General features: G+C 52.8%; 1 protein-coding gene across 2 annotated transcripts in view; it reads right to left on the bottom strand.

The window, feature by feature from the left end:
- INPP5D (inositol polyphosphate-5-phosphatase D) overlaps positions 1 to 19,702 on the bottom strand; it is a 114,202-nt gene that overhangs the window by 59,043 nt on the left and 35,457 nt on the right. Inside the window, exons 3-5 of one of the 2 annotated variants that reach the window (XM_054505946.2) lie at positions 7,698 to 7,848; positions 5,273 to 5,441; positions 1,629 to 1,769 (exon numbers count right to left, since the gene is read on the bottom strand). In XM_054505946.2, coding sequence (XP_054361921.1) covers positions 1,629 to 1,769; positions 5,273 to 5,441; positions 7,698 to 7,848 — 461 coding nt within the window. Of the gene's footprint in view, positions 1 to 1,628; positions 1,770 to 5,272; positions 5,445 to 7,697; positions 7,849 to 19,702 lie in introns of both variants that reach the window. The other variant, XM_045867711.3, reaches the window with a different exon arrangement.

The following is a 19,702-nucleotide window of genomic DNA, read 5'->3' as shown; positions in this document are numbered from 1 at the left end:
ACCGTGTCTCTTAAAAAGAAAGTGCCAGGTGTATGTGTGTTTTCCCCAGTGATACATGATTTATAACAACAGCATTAAATGGAAAAATAGCTCTCCAAGGAAATCTCTAAAAATGATGGCTCTCCATCCAATTGGCTGAAACTGCATTAGTTGAAAGCCAATTCATTGAAATGAGACCTGACTGGCCAATTTGATGAGTGCTCCATTTGTCAAGGAAATTATTTGTTAAATTTACCAAATGCACTGATTGCGCTTTTTAAGAGCCTTTATGAGGAAAGTTCAATTTGATTACTGATGATGAAAGATTCTTTTCTGCATATTAACTAAGCCAAGATGGATATGGCCCCAGAGGAATTGACAAGGGAGTTCTGAAGCTGCCGTATGTTTATAATAAAATACAAAATGGTATATAGTCCGAGAAAGCCTCGCCCACAGAAAATGCTATTTTTCCAACCAAAATGTTGACCTTTCATTTATGATGGGATTCTTTTGGCTCCTTAGCATTTCTCTCAGATGCCTTTGGAATGGTGTTTTCTATTTTTTCAAGCGTTTATTTTATTTTATTTTATTTTTAGATTTTATTTATTTATTTGACAGAGAGAGAGAGAGCAGGAACACAAGCAGGGGGAGTGGGAGAGGGAGAAGCAGGCTTCCCGCGGAGCAGGGAACCCAATGCGGGGCTCGATCCCAGGACCCCGGAAATCATGACCTGAGCCGAAGGCAGATGCTTAACGACTGAGCCACCCAGGCGCCCCTTCAAGCATTTAAAGTAGCCTTTTGTCAATTCTTCAATAGCACCGCAGCCTTAATTTTGCCCTTCTAACAGTTAAAATGTAATTGAACTTGAAATTAATATTAGCATTAAAAGGGACGCCTGGGTGGCTCAGTCGGTCAAGCATCTGCCTTCGGCTCGGGTCGTGATCCTGGGGTCCTGGGATCGAGTCCCGCATCGGGCTCCCGGCTCCGCGGGGTGCCTGCTTCTCCCTCTGCCTCTCTCTCTCTGTCTCTCATGAATAAATAAATAAAAATTTTAAAAAAATCTTTAAAAAAAAATATATTAGCATTAACGAAGGTAAAATGTAAAATTCTAAAAATCTGAAGGAAATCAAAATTTTTACCAATCGGTCTTTCAATGAATTCAGTATTGGAAAACGAAGGTTTTGGTGCATTGGGCTTGCTTTAACAAACTGGCATCCCTGGCATCAGCCAGCCATGCAGAAAACAGTCTGACTTGAATTTATTTTCTCTTGGATCCCTTATGTCCTTGTCCAATGTGCCGGGTGCAGCAAGGAGAGAGACCAGCAGCAAAAGTCTTACTGCTCGATCCTGAGCAAGTGTGAAAGGGCCAGCCGTGTCCTCCCACTCACCCCTTCCCAAAGCAACTGGCCTCAAATTAACTTTAGTTTAAAAAAAAAAAAGCCACAGTTTGAATACCATGAAGACAAACCTTGAAACAACCACAAAGATTTCTAAGCCCTGCCAACTGCCCAATTATTCTGAGTACAGCAGAGGTAGCTGGAGAGCCAGGCAGAGGGCAGGGGTCACTCTAATGAGCTGCTTCTCTCACTGGGGACTGTCCCCTGTCCCGCCCCCCGCCCCCGGGGGCCACCTAACCCACAGACCATTACCCATAGAGCTCCTTGCAGAGCAGCATGGTCAGTTTCTTCAGATGAGGGAGGCTGCTGGAGCCCGTCTTCACGAAGTCAGAATCCAGGGTGAGCTGAGTGTTTAAATAATCTTGGATGGCTTTAAGATGCTCTTCTGGAAGCCTGGAAATAATAGAAAGAGAAACATGCTTCTTCTGTTCCTTTGGCCACAAACACCAACTGTAGAAGAAGAAATCTTCATTATCAAGAGTCTCCGGCTGAGACACTGTCCTTCAGGAGAACATGGGCACACTCCTGGATAGGGCCCTTGGTCTTACCGAGGGCTAGAGAAGCGGGTCCAAGCAAGATTAAAGGATGGGGGAGGGAGGATGTCTCTTAACCCACCCATAAAGGCTTTTTCCCAAGCCCATACTTGGAAGGAAGGAACCGGCTGGAAATGCTTGTATTTTACAAAGGAGACAAAGCAACTTGAGAAACGGTCAGCAGACTTGTTTCCCGACCTCATTTACTTCTAAAGACAGCATCTGGGGGCTAAGGGATGCTCAGTGGAGAGATGGCAAATGGCTCTAGCTCACATACCAACTCCAAATTCATGGCCGAAGGCTACCTGGAGCTCTGTCCTGAGGACATTCTGAGCTGTCCTGGGGTCCATGGGGAAGTCTGTGTGGTGAGTGATGGGCTGGTAATATGGTAGTGGGCCCAGGTGCCCTGCCCTCACCCTCCGGGCTCTGGCCCAGCCCCTTCAGTTCCCGGGTGCGGAGGCAGAGCCCAGGCTGGGTGGCACCAGGGCTGTCATGGAGGTCTGATGGTCCCTCTACATTCTCTTGCCCAGACCGTTTTCTTTCTTTTTCTTTCTGGGTAACCTGTGAGTCTTTGTTCCTATAGTCATTAAAATCAGAGTCACAGCAAGTATCTCCTGGCATAACACTGTACTCACTCTGCTAAGCACTTAATGCCCAGTTCCTCTCTGGTCCCCAAACCAATGTTAGGACACAGCTGTTATGATCCTTCCTATTTTACAAATGAGCAAAATGAGCAGGAAGGTTGTTGATTTACCTGGGTGAAAAAACTATTACAAGCCTTAAAAATCTTTGTTCCAGCCTTGATATATAATCAAGTTGGAGCTGGAGGGCACAGGTTTTTTTTCTGCAGGATCTTTGAAAGCATGAAAAGCTCCTGCTCTCGAGACTAGAAGGGCCATTGGCCATTTTGACTTCTTTAGATTGAAAATGATTTGCATGCCTGTTGTCCTAACACTGAATGTTAATCTACACTCCTTCTGGGTCTTGACATCCTAAAAATCCAGCTTCTGCCCAAGTCTGTTTCTGAAAAGGACAAAATCGCCCCCATGGTATTAACATATGTATTTTAATGGTTCTAATGACTGTTGACTCATAACTCTGAAACCACGAGGGCTTGTCATAGGAAGCTATCTTTGTTAAGATGTTCGCTGTAGGAGAGTGGTAACATAAAGATGTGAACTCTGTTCATCAGAGAAGCTTGATTTCCTTCAGCAGTCTTGTAATAACTATTAACTACGGCCTACTGATTGGATCTAATCAACTTGCACAAAAGATTGGGCAGGTTGTCTTATAATTAAGAATTATCAAAAAAAAAAAAAAAAAAAGAATTATCTAGGGGCCCCTGGGTGGCTCAGTCGGTTAAGCGTCTGCCTTCAGCTAAGGTCATGATCCCAGGGTCCTGGGATCAAGGTCCCCCCCCACCCCTTCAAGCTCCCTGCTCACTGGGGAGTCTGCTTCTCCCTCTGCCCCTCCCCCCACTTGCACACACATGAGTGCTCTCTCTCTCTCTCACCTGCTCTCTCTCTTACATAAATAAAATCTTAAAAAAAAAAAAGAATAATCTAAAGGCAGTCCTTCGTATAAAAAGCTATGTTACATGCAAAATAGATGGACTTTCAAACACAAGGCAGAATCTCGGTTTGTCGGAGCCCAGAAAAGCCCGAAGACAAGCACTGTGTCACTGCTTCCCTTATTCGGCCACCATGCTCCATTTACTCATCTCCAGCTCCAAGGAGAGGTTTTAGGAGGGTTCCACTGTCATATGCTAGCTGAGAAGCCAAAAGAGAGAGAGCACACAAGCCCCCAGCCGCCCCTCCGCCCCTCTCATGAGGCTGCTAAGAGGCTTGGCTGCATACATCATCCTGCCCCACTGGGGCCCGGAGGCCCAAAAGAACACCTGTCCCTAGAGAAGAGGGACTGATGAGGAGATGCCGGGGAGTCGGGACGAATGGGCAGATGGTGGCACTAACTGGGCATCCTTGCTTAGTTCCCCAAGGAGCTCACTCCATCCAGCATCTACCCATGGAGAGAGATGGAAACTCAAGGAAATTGAACAATGGGAATACTTTAATAAGGATTTGTTATTTACACCTGTCTATGGGGTAGTCATGATAACATACCGATGTATTCAAAACACTGGATACTTAGCTATTTGATAAACAACCCAAGTAATGCAAGGAGTGTGTATAGAATACAACCCAGTGGGCCTAGAGAAGCATCAAAGGATATTCAAAGTGGAATTATAAAAACCCCAGGTATCTTAGCAACCAGGTGGCTTGTGTGTACCTTCCTTTGTATTTCACCAAATTGGATGGTAGGAGAGAAGCCCTCAAACTGATCCTTCGAGCTAGAGATATTGCATTAGCCCTGCCGTTAGGATATCCTTTGGGGGGGACTTTTTCTCACAAAGAAACAAATAAAAAAATCTTTTAAAATTTTTAAGGCATGGAAGTCACTGCGTACTAACTTATTAAGTCATTCAACACACATCTGGTGGGGGACATGCTGGGCGCTGGGATGCAGTTCCACTCCCGGAGCTTCCTTCTGGTTGAGCCCATCCCCCTGGCCTGTCTCTCGTAGTCAGTAGTCAGGGCCGGTGGTTTGCAAGACAACTAACACCCCTCCCGGGTGACACTCCCACTTGCCACCATCCAGCCAGGGCAGTGTTGGGCCTGCTCGGACAGAAACAGAAGTACGTGCCTGACCTACCTGGGACCAACAGGAGCCAGGGTGGGCCTACCTAAGGGTGGAGATCCTGAGAGCTCGGGATCAGAGTGAGGAAAACCTATAGTGGTAGAATGACTGTCTCCCTCGAAGATAGGAGCGCCATGCGGTGTAGACCATGGTCTATACCACACACGGCCTGGCCTATTTACTGGTGACAGGAAGGTGCCCCCCACCCCTCCGGCAGTGGGCCCAGAGCAGGAAAGGGCCGAGAGGCAGGACCAGGCTGCAGTGTAGGCAACTCCTCGCCTTGGACCACTTGCCTCAGGAGACCCCACGGCAGTAGAGACATCCATGATGGGGAAGGATGTCATGTGGTTTATGGCAAGCCCCGGGAAGGGGATTCAAGCAGAGGCCCCTAAGTCCCGGAACAGGACCACGCCTCTGCAGCGGAGAACTCTATGTCATTCCAGAACCAGCTCCTGCCAGGCAGCTGGGCTCCATGCAGACAGAGCAGCTGAGCCGACCACCCCATGCCCAGGCAGCGGAGGGGTGACCCGGGCTTCCTCAGACCTGCCGTTGGGAGCCGGGGGGCAGGGTGGGGGGCTCCAGAGCAAGCTGTCCTTGAGTGGAGGTGGCACCCTCAGGAGTGAGCACAGAGGGAGCTGCCTCTGAGAGGCCCGCCAGGCGGGGACTCACCCACTAGTGTCCATGGTCTGCAGCCGCTGAAACAACGTCTCCGAAAGGCTTGGCCTGCTGACCTCGGTGGCTCTCGGAATCTCGCTCGACAGAGGGACCTCCTTGGCCTCACATGGCCCGGCAGATACAGGGATGTTCCTCGGCGGCAGCTCAGGTGGAGACAGGACACCTTCTACCCAAGAGAAGAGCAATAATGCCATCTGGTCTACGCACTAGCTTCTCTCAGAATCACCCACCTACAGAGGGCTCCCTTGTGGAGTGACCCCTCCCCGACCCACGAGGTCCATCCAGGCCACGGTGCCCAGTTACAGACCCCATCTGTGCCTGCGCTGTCCCTCCTGTCTCCACTCCCTGACTGCACGGGGAGCCTGCTGATGGCAGGAACCTCATCTTGGTGGTCTTTAACCCTGGGGTTTCGTTTGTCCCTCGGAGGTGCTCAGCAACCTTGGACAACCTTGGACAGGTGGAGCCCACAGCCCCTGAAGGATGGCCAGCTTTCAGGGCTGAGGCAGGGGCCCTGGATGGGGCAGAGGCCCGGTTCCCAGGACAGGGGGAGCACGGGTGGGGAGCAGGCAGGCCGGGGCCACGCTGCTCCTCTCTCTCCCACCCTGACCTCCCTTTCCTCTGCTTTCCCTCCAGCCTCTGCTGATCTTTCTCTCCCCTCCCAGGCCCTAGGAGACAAATAAAAGAATGTGAAGGGCCCCCTTCACGAAGAGAACTGAAATAGAAAACAAACAACTGAATTCGGCCCCGGGAGAAGGGACTCCTGCCCGTCTGCCTTCAGGAGAACTTCTGTCCTGCACACACGACAAATGGGGAGGGTGCTGAGCCTCTTGGGTCCACGACCTCCTACCCGAGCCTCTTCCCACACCAAATGGCCACACCAGGGCCCCCGCCACAGAGCTGCATGGGATGTTCTCTTTAAGGACAAGCTCTTCACATCCTCCCCTGGCCTGAGGTTCTTGCGATGGTATGAGTGTGTTTTGAGCCCTGTGGGAACGGCCGCACCTTGAGAAGACCTGAACCAAATCAGACCCCTTGGACCAAGGTGGGGGGCGGTGGGGGTGAAGGCCACACTGCTCAGGTTCAAGCCGACAACTGCGCCTCCTTTGGGGAAGTGAAGCCAGCAGTCACAAGACTGGGTTTCTCTTCCCGGCTGTTACGGAAGGTGCCGGGGGCTTTCTCCAGATGGTCATCCAGAAAGGCAGAAGAGCCAGGCCAGCAGGTGGGAGGGAGGGGAGGCCACAGCATGTGAAGGGCATCTCTGCAGGACGGCTCCTTGGCATCAAGGCCAAAGCTCGGGCACCTGGGGACAACTGGCGGACACGTGGCCACGGCACAGAGCCGGTGAGTGACCCGGGCTCCCGTGGGGACCCGTCAGCTCTCACTATTTCTGATGAGGGGTGAGAAGGGGCATGGGCTGCCTAGGTCCCTCTCAGCCTCCATGAAGCTGCGGTCCTTTTGAAACACTGCCTGGCCCTCACCTCCTCTACAGAGAAGCCTGCTCGTCAGCGTTCCCCCTCCGCCCCGGCAGCCAGTGACCTGTGCAGCCACTCAGAAGGGGCCTCCCGGAAGGTGGGCGGCAGGTGGGCCAGTGGCCCACAAGCCGGCTTGCGGGGTGCACCTGGCTGGAGCAGCCCATAGGGAAAGGCAGGTGCCAGCCCAGGGACCTCAGCATGTCTGGGGGCGACCCCGGGGGGACCTAATTGTTTCCAGGCCCTGGGATTTAGGAGGAGCTCTGACCAGGGGAGAGGCTCAATTCCGTATCTTAGGTTTTCCGTTAGGAAGCGAACTTCTGAGGGGAGAAGAAGGGCGCCATCCAGGAAGGTCCATGCTACCGTGCCCTCCTCTGTCGGATCCCTGTTTGATTGCTCTGTGGCCCCCCCCACTGTTTTAAGGGGAGGCTGGACTCTCACATACTTTCTAGGGGCTGTACTTTTTATTTTCCTTTTAAAGATGATATAAAGAAACGCTTCTCTCCCCCTTCCAGTTAGGTACAAGCATTTCCTCCTTCATTCTCTTTACAGCGAAATGCAGCTGATTATTTTGATGAGGATGGTAGCTGCATTTATTGAGTGCTTCTTGTGTGCTAGGATCTAGGCTCTACAGTCATTGCCTCCTGTGATGACACCCTGAGAGGTAGATATTAGTTTTAGTGTCTCTTTAAGAGAAGTTTGTGATTCAGAGAGGTTAAGCAATTTACCCAAGGTCACACAGCTAAGAAGCTGGGGAGCAGGAAGTCCAATCCAGGTCTGTCTGATGATCCCAGAGCCTGCTTTCCTAACTTGTCCTTGGTCACCATGTCACCCTCTCTCCCTCTGATAATCGGACCCACCTAATCTACAAGCACTTGTGGCAAAAGAAACACCCCAGGATTTCTTCCCCTTAGTGCCCCCCTCCTGCCTTCCCTTCCATCCCTTCCTACCTGTCTCATCCTCTGGCTCATCACCTGCATCCTCCTCCTCCAGGGGCACAGGATACTGCAGGTGGGTCACCAGACCCATGTTTTCTTTCTTGTAGAACTCGATGAGCTGGTCCAGCTTGGTGAAGAACTTCATGGGGACACCTTCGGATGCCTGAGGACAGAACCCCAAACTGAAGTACATTTCAACTGGCCAGGACTCCACTTAACCACAAAGGCCATCTGCAGCGGAGACCAACAAGGCTGAGGGAGTGACCTCGATCCAGAAAAAGCCCTGGGCTCCCACGCAGTGTCTGTCCACCACACCCACACCCTCACATCCTGTAGCCAAGCCAACAGCCCCGAGCACCGGTCTGCACAAGGCACAAATAGGACAGTTTTAAAGATTCTTTTCCTTTTTTTTTTAACTCTTATTTTTATTTTTTAAAAGATTTTTATTTATTTATTTATTTATTTATTTATTTATTTATTTATTTATTAGAGAAAGAGAGTGCATGCAAGCACAAGCAGGGTGAGCAGCAGAGGGAAAGGGAGAAGCAGGCTCCCCACTGAGCAGGGAGCCTGACATGGGGCTCCATCCCAGGACCCTGGGACCATGACCCGAGCTGAAGGCAGACGCTTAACGACTAAGCCACCCAGGCACCCCCCATTTTTAACTTTTATTTTAAAAAGCATTTTATTGGGTGCCTGGGTGGCTCAGTTGTTGAGCGTCTGCCTTCGGCTCAGGTCATGATCCCAGAGTCCTGGGATCGAGTCCCATATCGGGCTCCCTGCTCAGCGGGAGGCCTGCTTCTCCCTCTCCCACTCCCCCTGCTTGTATTCCTGCTCTCGCTGTCTCTCTCTGTCAAATAAATAAATAAAATCTTAAAAAATAATAATAATAAAATAAAAAGCATTTTATTATACAAGTACTATATTTTTCTCATGGCAAAATTAGAAAATACAGAATTTTTTTTAAAAAAGAAGTCACCTGTAGTCCCAAACCCCAAGAGACCTATTTTTAATATATGGGAATCAGGTTTTCTAGACTGTGTGTATGTGTGTGTGTGAGATGGGGTAATTATTTTTATTTCTCCCCACCCCCCAAGATAATTTGTTTTTAAACACAAGGAAATCTATTGTAGCAATTGTTTTGCTTTTATTTTTTTTCATTTGTTAAAATTCTGTTTTATCAGAACTCAGAAAATGGTGAGGCAGCACAATATTTTTCCCTGATTTGTATCTCTGTTGCTGATGACAGAGGAGCCTGCAGGTCATTGCGCAGTGCTGTTCAAATGCCCTGGGGCCAGGTCTCCATCAGCTGGTCCATTAGCTACAGCAAGAAATTCAAGGGGGGGGCCCTGGCAGCCAGCCTCACCTCACTGAGGCTCCACCCACCGAGGCCCCGCCCACACGGAGGGGATATCAAGCAGCAGGGCAGGATGGGAGAACTGCAAGGAGGAGACTCACCTCATTAATGCTGTACCCTACATCTCCTAACCCAGCATGCCCCAAAGTCCTATCCATCTTCCCTGTCTAGTACCTCGCCTGCTTCTCCTCGTGTTCCCTGTCCTGAGCCAACCATCATTTCCCCACTGGCCTAGGCAGAAACCCTCCCTCTGGCACAGAGGGCAAAGGTGGACAGTGTGAGGCAGGTGTTCTGGATCCAGCTAAGGGGTTGAGTGGGGTGGCAGCCCTAGATGCCGGAGGAAGTCGTAGCTGGGTTCCGGGGAGGAGCAGTGAGCCTGGGGCAGCTAGACAGGAGAAAGGGATCAGGCTGTTGGTGGGTACAGGGATGGTACAAAAGGACCCCCCTTCTGGGTGGGGCTTCCTTGGCCTCAGAGCGCAGCAATCCTGGTCCTGACACTAAGTGCCTGTGATTCACCAGCATTATCATCACAACCATCTCATCAATGGCAGTCATGTAATTTTATTTTTTCTTTATTTTATTTGTTTTTTAAAGCGATCTCTACACCCAACTTGGGGCTTGAACTCACAACCCCAAGATCAAGAGTCACATGCTCCACCGACCAAGCCAGCCAGGTGCCCCGGCAGTCATGTAATTTTAAAATGGGTTGAAAAGGTGCCATCATTGGAGTTGGAAGCCAGGGGTCCAACCACTCCCCTGGGGGCTGCCAGCCGCCTTCTTGCTGAAGGGGCAGGGATAATCACATGTGGGAAAGAAGGCCAATAGCCACCACAGGATGGGAGTTGGACAGTCTACCAGGTCGCTGAACACACACGGTGTAGGCCTAGTGTGGCTGGACCGTCCTGACTTGCCCATCTTGAAGTCAGGCACCCCCGTTGCTCCAGCTTGGTTAGGATTGATGAGGGAGGCTGGGGTGGGGCCTTGGTCTGCAGGTCTTCAGGGCTCCATGTAAGTGGGACTGGGACAGCAAATGAGGCAGGATGACCCAGACTGGGACAGACCCAGACATATGGGAACAGACCAGGACTCAGACCTGTCCCTGAGCCCCTGTTCCTGGTGGTTGACCCCAAGTTGTAGTGAGGATGCATTTGCCTTCAACGAGAATCCACCTGACTTTCACCTTGACTCAGGGCTCTCCACTCGGCCCCCGTCTCTCCAAAATGTGTTTATGTGTGCATACGCACTGCACACATGTAAATCTCTACATGAAGCTATGTATGTGTGTTTGACTGTGGGGTCTAAGCTATTTAGTAAATGTATAGAGTTTAACAATTTTTTTTTTAATTCTTTCCAATAAATTCCCTGTTGTCGCAAAGCCCCATGTTAAGCGATCTCTTTCAAGCATTATTGAACCAGAAATATCTAAGCAGCAGCAGGTAGGCCTTCTCAAAAGTAACCAGAATAGGTTCAAAACTAAAAGTGAGCAGAGTAACAAAAATAATTTGACGTGACACAAGATCGATGAACTCAATTCCATTAAAGCAGCTGTGATCAATGTCATCTTATCAAAGAATTTACAGTTAATGGATGGCAAGCCATTAGGCATATGGGAAAAGGATATGAAACTATCAAAGTAAGTCAAAGTGAAACAGCTCATGTGTGAGTCTGGAAGAGGGTTCTCAGCCGGGAATGTGTGTTTAAGGGGGCATGTTGGACGTGGGAATTTAAGATCCACTGATGCTAAGACACACGTTATTACATGTAGCCCTGAAAAGCTAAAGCATAGACTATGATCCACCACTAAGTGTGGACACATTTTATTTCAGAGGTTAAGTGTGAAAAAATAAGCATCTTTGAACTGATGAAATCTGCAGTGTCTTAAGCATGCAGAGGAACAGGACACTCGAACATGAATCTAATCCCTACAGATCCAGCGAGGCAGGAGGTGGGCGGGGGGACCTGGGAGCCAGAAGCAGGTGCTGGGCGCTGTTAGCAAGACAAAGCTGCTGGATCCTGCTTGTGCTTGGACTGTTTGCAGAGGCAAGGGAGGCAGGGCCTAGCAAACCAAGGCTGCTGGCTGCCCAGGTGGTCCAGGGTCCCAGGAAGGTAGACGGTGAGGGTGGAGTCCAAACCTCAAGGATGGTGGAGCAGCCTGTCTTGGGGGGATGGGCCGGCAAGCCAATGAATGGCCAGCTACTGAAAGGCGTTGCTTGGGGAGTGACCCTTTCCTGCACCTCCCCCATCGCTCATGAGAGGGATGCACCCAGGAAATGATGGGGTGCTCTCCAGAAGGCAGGTCTACATGTGGCAGATCCCACCTGGAGGGAAGACTCACTGTACACGTGCGGGTCAACAGGGAGAAGTCTGTCTCAAGAGGCAGCACATACAGACGCAGAGGAAATGGGGAAGGCAGGGTGCCAATTAGCCAAAGTTAGGGTCTCTTTGGAGGAGCTCTTCTCATCAGTATTTGCTCTTGGTACTAAGATTTGAAGGGGTTCACAGAGATGCCTTTAAGAACTTATGTTCAAAGCACATTCTAGAACAGAAAAATGTCAGGGTGCCCAGGATTATATAAGCTCTTGAGCTGGCCCAAGCTTGGGGTGGGGTGAGGGGGTGAGGATTGTTCAGATGGGTGGTGGGAGGTCCCACCTGGCCAGCACAGAAAGGAGCAGCCCAGCTGTGGTGTCCTCATTCCTAAGCTGGATGGAGAAAGGCTCTCTGTTAAGGCAGGGTGGCCAAGAAGGCAGGGTGGGGTGGCCAGCAAGGGGGCGGGGCTGCTCAAAGGGCAGCCATACTTGGGGGAGACCTCACAAACCCGGCCAAGCCAATGCCAGGAGTAGGGAGTCGGGGGTCGGGGCTTCCAGGGGAACGGGGCCTTGACCGTTGGTCAGCAGGAACACCGAGGTCCCTTGGGGGTAGGGGCCTGGTCAAGTCTGTATCCACATAGTAATGTACCCTGGGGTCAGGGGCCAGCTCTGCTTAGTGCTGTACCCCCAAATGGGGCTGTGGGGCCTGACAATTGGAGGTGCTCAGCAATGAGCAGCTGCATGGACTCGCTGTGGGGAGTCAGGATGAGAGTCAGGAGAGATGGTCAGAGAGGACGCTATGCAGGTCTGGGATGGGCGATGCAAAGAAACAGTGTGGAGGAGTGTTGGCAGTAGGGGGACCAGCCCTCCACCAGCCTGGATCCCAGCCCTCAAAAGTGGTGCCTTTTCAACAACTTTCAAATGCAAAGTGTCGACAAGAAGATTGTGGTATGTATCAGTCAGGTCCTGGCAGGAACCAGATGTCACGTTACACCAGGGGATTTGGGGAGCATTTCGTGGACGGGGTGTAGGGATACCAGTAAGAGGGGAGCAGCATTCCAGAGCTAGCAACAGAGCAGTTACCAGCCTGGGAGCAGGCACAGGGCGGGAACAGGCACGGGAACCCCAGGAGGGCTGTCTGGCAGGAGCCCGGGGCCTTCCGTGGCCGGGGCAGGAGGTCCTGTGCCCTCACGTCCTCCACCCTCTCCTCACTGCCTCCCACCCACCAAACCCAGCTGGAAACTAGGGGAGTGAGGGAAGGTGGGCTTTCCTGGAGGACCCGCAGGGCATCGTGGTGGCAGCGTGGCTAGGGGGCTCCAGAAGCTGCGGGAAGGCAGGCCTGGGGACTCTGCCTGCTAAGGAGGCGCTCACACCCGGAGGGAGAACTGGCCACGCTCCCGGGGAAGGGGGGCTGCCCTCCATCCTTAACGGTTGGGGCCTCCAGACTTTGTTCCTCATTCTGTGGCCACTACCTTCCTGAAGAGATTTATCGAGTCATTTTGAAACAGAGAAACCCTGCAGCCCCACGTTGCACTTGCACTGGGAACATGAGCCCCACACGATGAGAGACCCTCCCCGGGGTAGGGCCTGCGGACGGCTGGATTTCCGCTCCGCGCCAACTCTCTTACCATCAGGAATGAGCTCCTTCTCTCTTTAGCGGATACCTAGAGCACGTCACAGACAGCTCGATTTTGAAAAAGCAAGGAGCAGCATTTCCTCTGTTAAGTCAGCCTGTCAACTTAGGATGGGTGGGCCCAGAGCGGACGGCCCTTTGAAATTTGTGGGATCGAGGTGAATCCCACAAAAAAGTCACACAGAAAAAAAACGTGGGAGGGGTTAGTTCAGATTGTGAAACAGAAGGCCTTTCTCTTCTGTCTCCATTAAGATCTCCAGGTGTATGGAAAGTTCCGGGCACTTTCCAGCACTACCATTTCCACAAAGCCCTCCCCACTGCTCCCTGCGGTGTCTGCCTTCCCACAAGTTTCTAAGTCCCAGAAGGAAAGGGACCCTGCTTGGCTCTGCCTCATACGGTCCCTGAAACCCTTTCAAGGGTAGTGAGTGGCCCCACCCCTGTTCTGGGAAACGGGGACAATGCAACAGGCCTCACATTAGAAAAGTTGAAGGAAGGGCCCCTTCACCCTATCGCATGGCACCTGAGCTTACCCAGGTACTACACTCCTGGGGAAAGTCAGAGCAAGGGAAGAGGGCCATCCCGGCCCTAGCCCCAGGGTTCGGGAAGATACCACCACCAGGGTCTTTACAACAAAGGGCAGCTGAGTGTCTGGTCTGCTGGAGGCTCAGGGCTGTGCAGTCTGAGAAATGGGGTATTTCCAGAAATAGCTGTGACTTTCAGACACCCTCCAGAGGAAGGGCGAGCAGGGCAGGGAGGCCAGAGCGCTGGACAGGCTCAACTTTCCCAGGGGGTAACTGTAACTTCAGCACTGTCTGGGATCTAAATGGGGAACTGAAAGAGGTCTAGGCACAGGAGGAGAGGGAGAGCCGAGTGGGACCTGGGGGGGCGGGGGGTTGTGGAGGGTGGGCAGGAAGCCGCTGCTGCGAGGCACCCCCTCCTCAAGCTTCTGCCAGTCCATGTGTTAAATGAACGAGTGTATACAATCACTGTGGAAGTTTTACGAATGATGAAAAGGTATTAAGAAGTGGGAAAAAAAAAAAAAACCCAAACCCCAAACCATGCTCATTATTCCACTGCAGCAAAGCATTTCATGTAAGTTCAATGAGAAAGTCACTAGAAGGTCTGAAGCAGGGTGACCACAGCATTTGGCTACTGTGAAGAAATGGCCGGGAGGGCCTTGGGGTGCCTGGTGTCACTGTTCCCATTTTCCCATGGAGGGTGGAGAGGCCTCAGGGGTGGTGGTGGGGGCAGAGCTGGATTCAGCCCAGGCCTTGGAACCCCCCAGACCTGGGGCTCCCACATATCCACTGAGGCACCGCACTGATGGAGCAGAGTCAGAGGTCATGTCCAGGCCCAGGCTCCGTGCTCTGGAACCTCACCGCCCACCCCCAGAGGCTCTGAAGCTCCTGAGGTCCAGCACTGTTCCCTCCACTTAGACATCAGCTCCGCAGGGGCTGGATGCCCCCGTCCTGTCCTCTGCACACTGCCGAGGGGACCCCCCTCCTTCTGGCCCTGCTTCAGCCGTCCCCTCTCCTTGCCAGCCCCTGAAATTCTTTGCTTGGCTCCCCTTCTGCCTTTGAGGTCGTTCTCAATCCTTTCCACCTTCTTCCAAAACCTCTTCCTAAGAATTGCAGACCCCAACTTGGGTGAAGAAGGGAGAAGGGAAGAGACCAGATCACGGGTCTCTTGGGCCTCTGGGGCCTTGCCGAGTTTGGATTTTGTTCTAAGAGAGACTTGGAGACATTAAAGACATTTCAAAGTGTGCGTGTGTGCACGTGCGTGTGTGCGCGTGTGTGTATGTGATTCGATCAGATTTGCTTTTTTGGAATTATCACTTTGGCTATTGTGTAGGGCAGGACAGAAGTGGGGGGGTGCTGGCAACCCCACTCTGGTGCTTGCACTGGGGAGGTGCAGTGGAGGAAGGGGGGCAGGATGGAGCCAGAGCTGGACTGAACAGCCAGGGAGGGGCCAGGGGCCAGGAAGGACACTCCAGATCTCTGGTTTTAGTAACTCGGTTAATGGGAGAGACAGCAGGGGACAGGCAGGCAGGCTTGAGGAGAGCTTTGGAGGCCAACTTGAGATCTAGAAATCCCTCTTCAGCTATAAGGCCTAGGAGGGACCCTGGGATGTGTCTCTTTAAAGGCCGATCAGCCCGTCCCTGTCCCTCCCTCCCCTTCACCTCTTCTCTTCAAAACCTATTTATTGCTTTGCTTCCTTTCCCTGCTCTTCCTTTGAAGGCAATGGGGCTTTGGGGGCTGGGGCCAAGGAGGTGATCAGCAGGCAGAAGACGCAGGCGGCACCTTAGAAGGAGGCCTGACCCAGGGGCCCAGGGGCAGTAGAGCGGGAGACTGGCTACATCTGGGGAAACGGGCAAATGCTGAGAAATAAGGAGCCATGGGAGCCAGGCTTCACACTGTGAAATCAGTCAGGCAAGAACGACTGTAGCGTCGTATTGGACGGGGGCGTATCAGGGGGCACTCAAGGTGCATTCACCTGTACCCAGGCAAATACTGATGCACGTGCAAGTGTCCCCACATGCATGTGTCCTAGCTCTGCTGACACAGCGTGCGAACAACAGATGCCCCCATGAGTACACTCAGAGCTCAGGTCTTGGTTGCTAAGTACCACTCATCACTAAAAAGACCCAGGCACCTGGGCGAGGAGGCTGATTCTGGGGCCGGGCGGGAAAGGTATCCCGTAGGCCTAGAACATCTGTTGGCCCAGGAAGTAAGGAAATGCTCAGAAAATGATGACGTTTATGAGAGCACCATTTGAGCATCCAGATGAATAATAACAATAATTATAATTCACGGAATAAATGAGCAACTGATGAGTCCCTTCCGATGTGAACAAATGCAAGTAAGAGAACGCTCTTCCCCACAGGAGAACGCCAATTAATAACCATCGGAGGAAAGATGGACATTGTCGCTAGCTGCCAACTGTCACAGCAACAAAGGATTCAGGCAAGCATGGACAGATGCTAAAGACGCGGACGCCAGCCGGGGATGGCGGAGGAGGAGCGGGCTGTCTACGAGTCTCAGAATGTCCCCCCACAAAACAGTCATTTTACAGGGAAGATAGGGACTTTACAACTTCAGATTAATTTACCTTCATCTGCACGGTGGCTACACATAAACACGTTTTTGAGCTATACCCAGCAATTCAAAAGTTTTAAAAATGAGCTTATGCAACCTAGCCCGTGTAACTAACACGCACACGTACACACAAGGATACACACACAGAGGAGAGGGGCTTCCAAGGCATCTTGTCTGAGAATGTCAGATTTTTTAAAAAGTTGTATAAAAACATTCCTGGTCTCTGTGCTTCTGTCGGTTGCTGTACTAAGGCTGCATCTGGGAAACATCTTTGATGCTCAGGTAACTGTAATGATACTAACGTACCAAGAATATACAGACAACCGCAGAGGGTCACGCGGCCCAAGCGGATGGAGGAGGCAGGGGCAGGGACCCTGCCGACCTCGGGGTGCCCAATGGGCAGCACGAAGCTTCTCCAAGGGTCTCCCCTGCCGCAGCCCCTCAGGAGCGGGAGCTGACGGGGAAAGGGACAGCGCTCAGTGCTGGCCGAGGCACATTGAGGGGTCTTCCGGGATGTCTCAGAACTCTTTGTGGGACCTTTTGGAGGGGCCCCTTTCTGGCAGTCAGGCAGCAGGAAGCTGGACCGCCCGGTCTCGGAAACAGCCTGGTGTTGTGGGTTCAAGGGACTTGGAGGGCCGTGAGCTGTGCGTGGCGCTGGGAGGGTGGGGAACGTGGGCTCTCCAGGTCGAGGGCAGCGGGTCTGCTCCACCTTCCCTTGTTTTGTAACACTGAACAGTCCGTGTGTCGGCCCCTGGGGAGATAGGTTCGAGGTGGCAAGAACACAGTTCCCCGCGGCGTGTCCTGTGCCGGGGGCAGGCGAGGGGTCCCTCTGAGGAAGGGTCTCCTGGAACCTCTCTGGCTCTTCTTAGGTGATGACCCCACTCCCCAAATGGAAGAAACTGAGCTGGGCCAGGGGTGCTGGGTCTGCTCTCTGCTGTACGTGGATCTGATATCACAGGGGGTGCTACCGCTCTATTTTACAGAGGAGAAAACGGAGTCTCAGGTGCTCCGCGACACTGTCAGAAGAGCAGCACCCAAGGGCAGGCTTCAAGATGAGCGAGAGGATGGGAGGTGGTGGGTGGGGACCCGCGGACTCTCTAGCTAGACAGGAGGGAGGATACCAGACGCAGGGAGCCGCCAACTCCGGGTGGAACCAGGCGGTTGGAGATTCTCCGGCAGACTTCAGCCTCCAGCGGCTCAGTGGGTGGGTTCGGTGGTGTGAAACCCGGCACGCGGGAGAAGCTCGAATCCCGGGTGGCAGCAGGCCTGCCCTCCGAGCTGCGGTGGGTGGGGATGGGGGTGGGGAGGCTGGTATTTGTTATCTGTGGGTACGGTCCTGTCTCCACTGGCCTGCCCCCTGGCAGGGTCCCCCAAATCACATGTTTGAGGGTGAGGAAAGCATGAAAGCCAACACTAGGCCGGTTCAGAGTCTCACATATGCAGAAGGCAATGATGTGGCAGCTACGGGAGGAGGCATGGAGCTCAAAGGAAGAAAAGTGGCGATTGCCAAGCCTGCCCCAGCCCCACCCACCAGCTGTAGCCAGCAGGACATCAGTGCTCCCAGCTCATACCATGCTCACGCCATGCTCATCCCCAGCTCCCCGGCAAGCACCAGGCTGTCCACTGGGTCAGGTGGGCCTGGACGGGTTGGGGTGGGGGGCGGTACTCTGTCCTACTCCCAGCCAGCAGGCTGGGATCTCCCATCTACCTTGTTCTAACCAGTCCCCACTTCCTGAAACTGGGTTCTTTGGCTTTTCTCTTGCCTTGTTTTGGGCAGACTTCCCAGAATGACTTGGCATGGGTTCTGCTCACTGCCAGTCTGCACTTACTTCTAAATCCACATGCCTCCCCGATGCTCAGAGCCAATGTCTCCATTTCTCAACCCATGCCCCTTCCCTGGGCTTGTAACCCTCCACCTGTCCAGTGCCCCCGTACTGCCCTGTGGCTCCTCCCAGACTGCCCCGCACCCCCGCCCACGGACCCAGCCGTCCTGCGTCCTGTGCTCTCCTGCCAGGGAAAACTCAGATGCCAGGTCAAACCCCACCCCCACCACATTCCGCAGCTTGTGCGGCTTCATCACTTGTGAGCTGGGATCCCCACTGGGATTTGAGATCCTGAGGTCGCAAATCTCTGCCTTTCACTCTCTGCTACCCGTGCAGGGGAGTACGCGGAGCTCTCCTCACAGACTTGCGTGGCTCAGAGAGTGCTTTGAACCTCTCACATCAAAGGAGCTGCAGGCTAGAGGGCAGAGAAACTGACACCTCAGGCTGGTACTGAAATGACAGCTCTAGATGCATCGTCTGAGGGTTCTGTTGGTGCCCCTATAGCGAGAACTAGGGCTCAGGCGTAACAGGGCTCAATCTGCCAGCATGTGGTCTGGGTGCTCGGATGGTGGCATCCCCGTCTGGGGACCGCAAGCCCACAGTGAAGGCCCTGGGCCAGGATGGGTCCTTCGTCAGTGGTCACAGCTGACAGCTAGAAACTAGGCATCACACCCGCAGCCAAGCAAGGTTGTCAGGTACCATGGGCAAGGTTTCCTGCTTTCTCCAAGAGCTCACACAAACAGAAGCCCAGACTTCAGACTCGGGGGAGGGGAGCAGCCCTCCTCATGGCGTCTCACAACATCTTGCGCTAGTGTGTGAAGAATTTACTTCTTTGCCCACTGATGTTGGGTCTGGCCACACGACTTGCCTCAGCCAATGCAATGTGGGCAAAAGTGCCAGTTCTAAGCTCAGGGCTTAATGGACAATGTGGGGTTCTGCTCGCCCCTTCTGGACCCCTGCAATCTGCCGTGAGAAGAGATGCCCCAGGGAGCCTCTGGCCCTTCAATGTGGGCCAAACATAGAGGCATGAAGGTCAGACCCAGACCTGACCAGAACCGTGGAGTCCAGCCCTGCGCAGCTGAGTCTAGGAGAACCCAGCCTAGATCAGCCAACTAGCCAACCTGCAGGCCCAGGACAGGAAAAGAAATGTTTGTTGTTGTGAACCACTGAGATTTTTGAGCTTGTCACACAGCAAACACTGACAGATTAACAAGTTTGAAGGGAAGAACGAACTTTTCCTGAGAGCCTTTCTCTTAACTGAAACTTCATGACAGAACTATCTCCACTTACCCATGAGGAAGTTGATAAAACACACCTTGTTTTGTCACCAGCATCTGCCACAAGGGACAAATCCTCCAGTTGATGCCCTCATTCCCACTATGTCTGCTCTCCGGCTTCCAAGCCTGTCCTCTGTGTAGGCCTTCAGGCCCCTCTGGGCCCCACCATCTTTCCAACAAGACCCCTCCGTGGTCACCAGAGCTCCCATCTCCATGGGACCGCTCCCACCCCCAGCCTGCACGTCCGCAGGCCCTGTCCGTGGAAGCCCCTGCCCAGGCTCAGTTCCCCAACCACCTTCTGCATCTGATCAGGGCTGGAGTCAGCCAGGGCCAGGAGGCCATCGAGCCAGCAGGCAGCCCACACAGTTACTGACCTCTTACCAGGTGCCCCCACCCAGGGCTTGGCCACAGTCTAGTGAAGAAGTGAGACAGAGTACAATAAACAATTCAGTTGGTAATTCCACGGTGCAGAGGCAGTAAGGAGAAGACGGTGCCCTGGGTCTTACGAAGAGACTTTGGCGGGTCA

This window comes from Mirounga angustirostris, unplaced genomic scaffold, assembly GCF_029215605.1.
Source record: "Mirounga angustirostris isolate CCGP_5_RB_7025 unplaced genomic scaffold, mMirAng1.0.hap1 SCAF_3, whole genome shotgun sequence".
NCBI lineage: Eukaryota > Metazoa > Chordata > Mammalia > Carnivora > Phocidae > Mirounga > Mirounga angustirostris.
The sequence above is the reverse complement of the archived record's forward strand: the minus strand, read 5'-3'. Positions and strand labels throughout refer to the sequence as shown.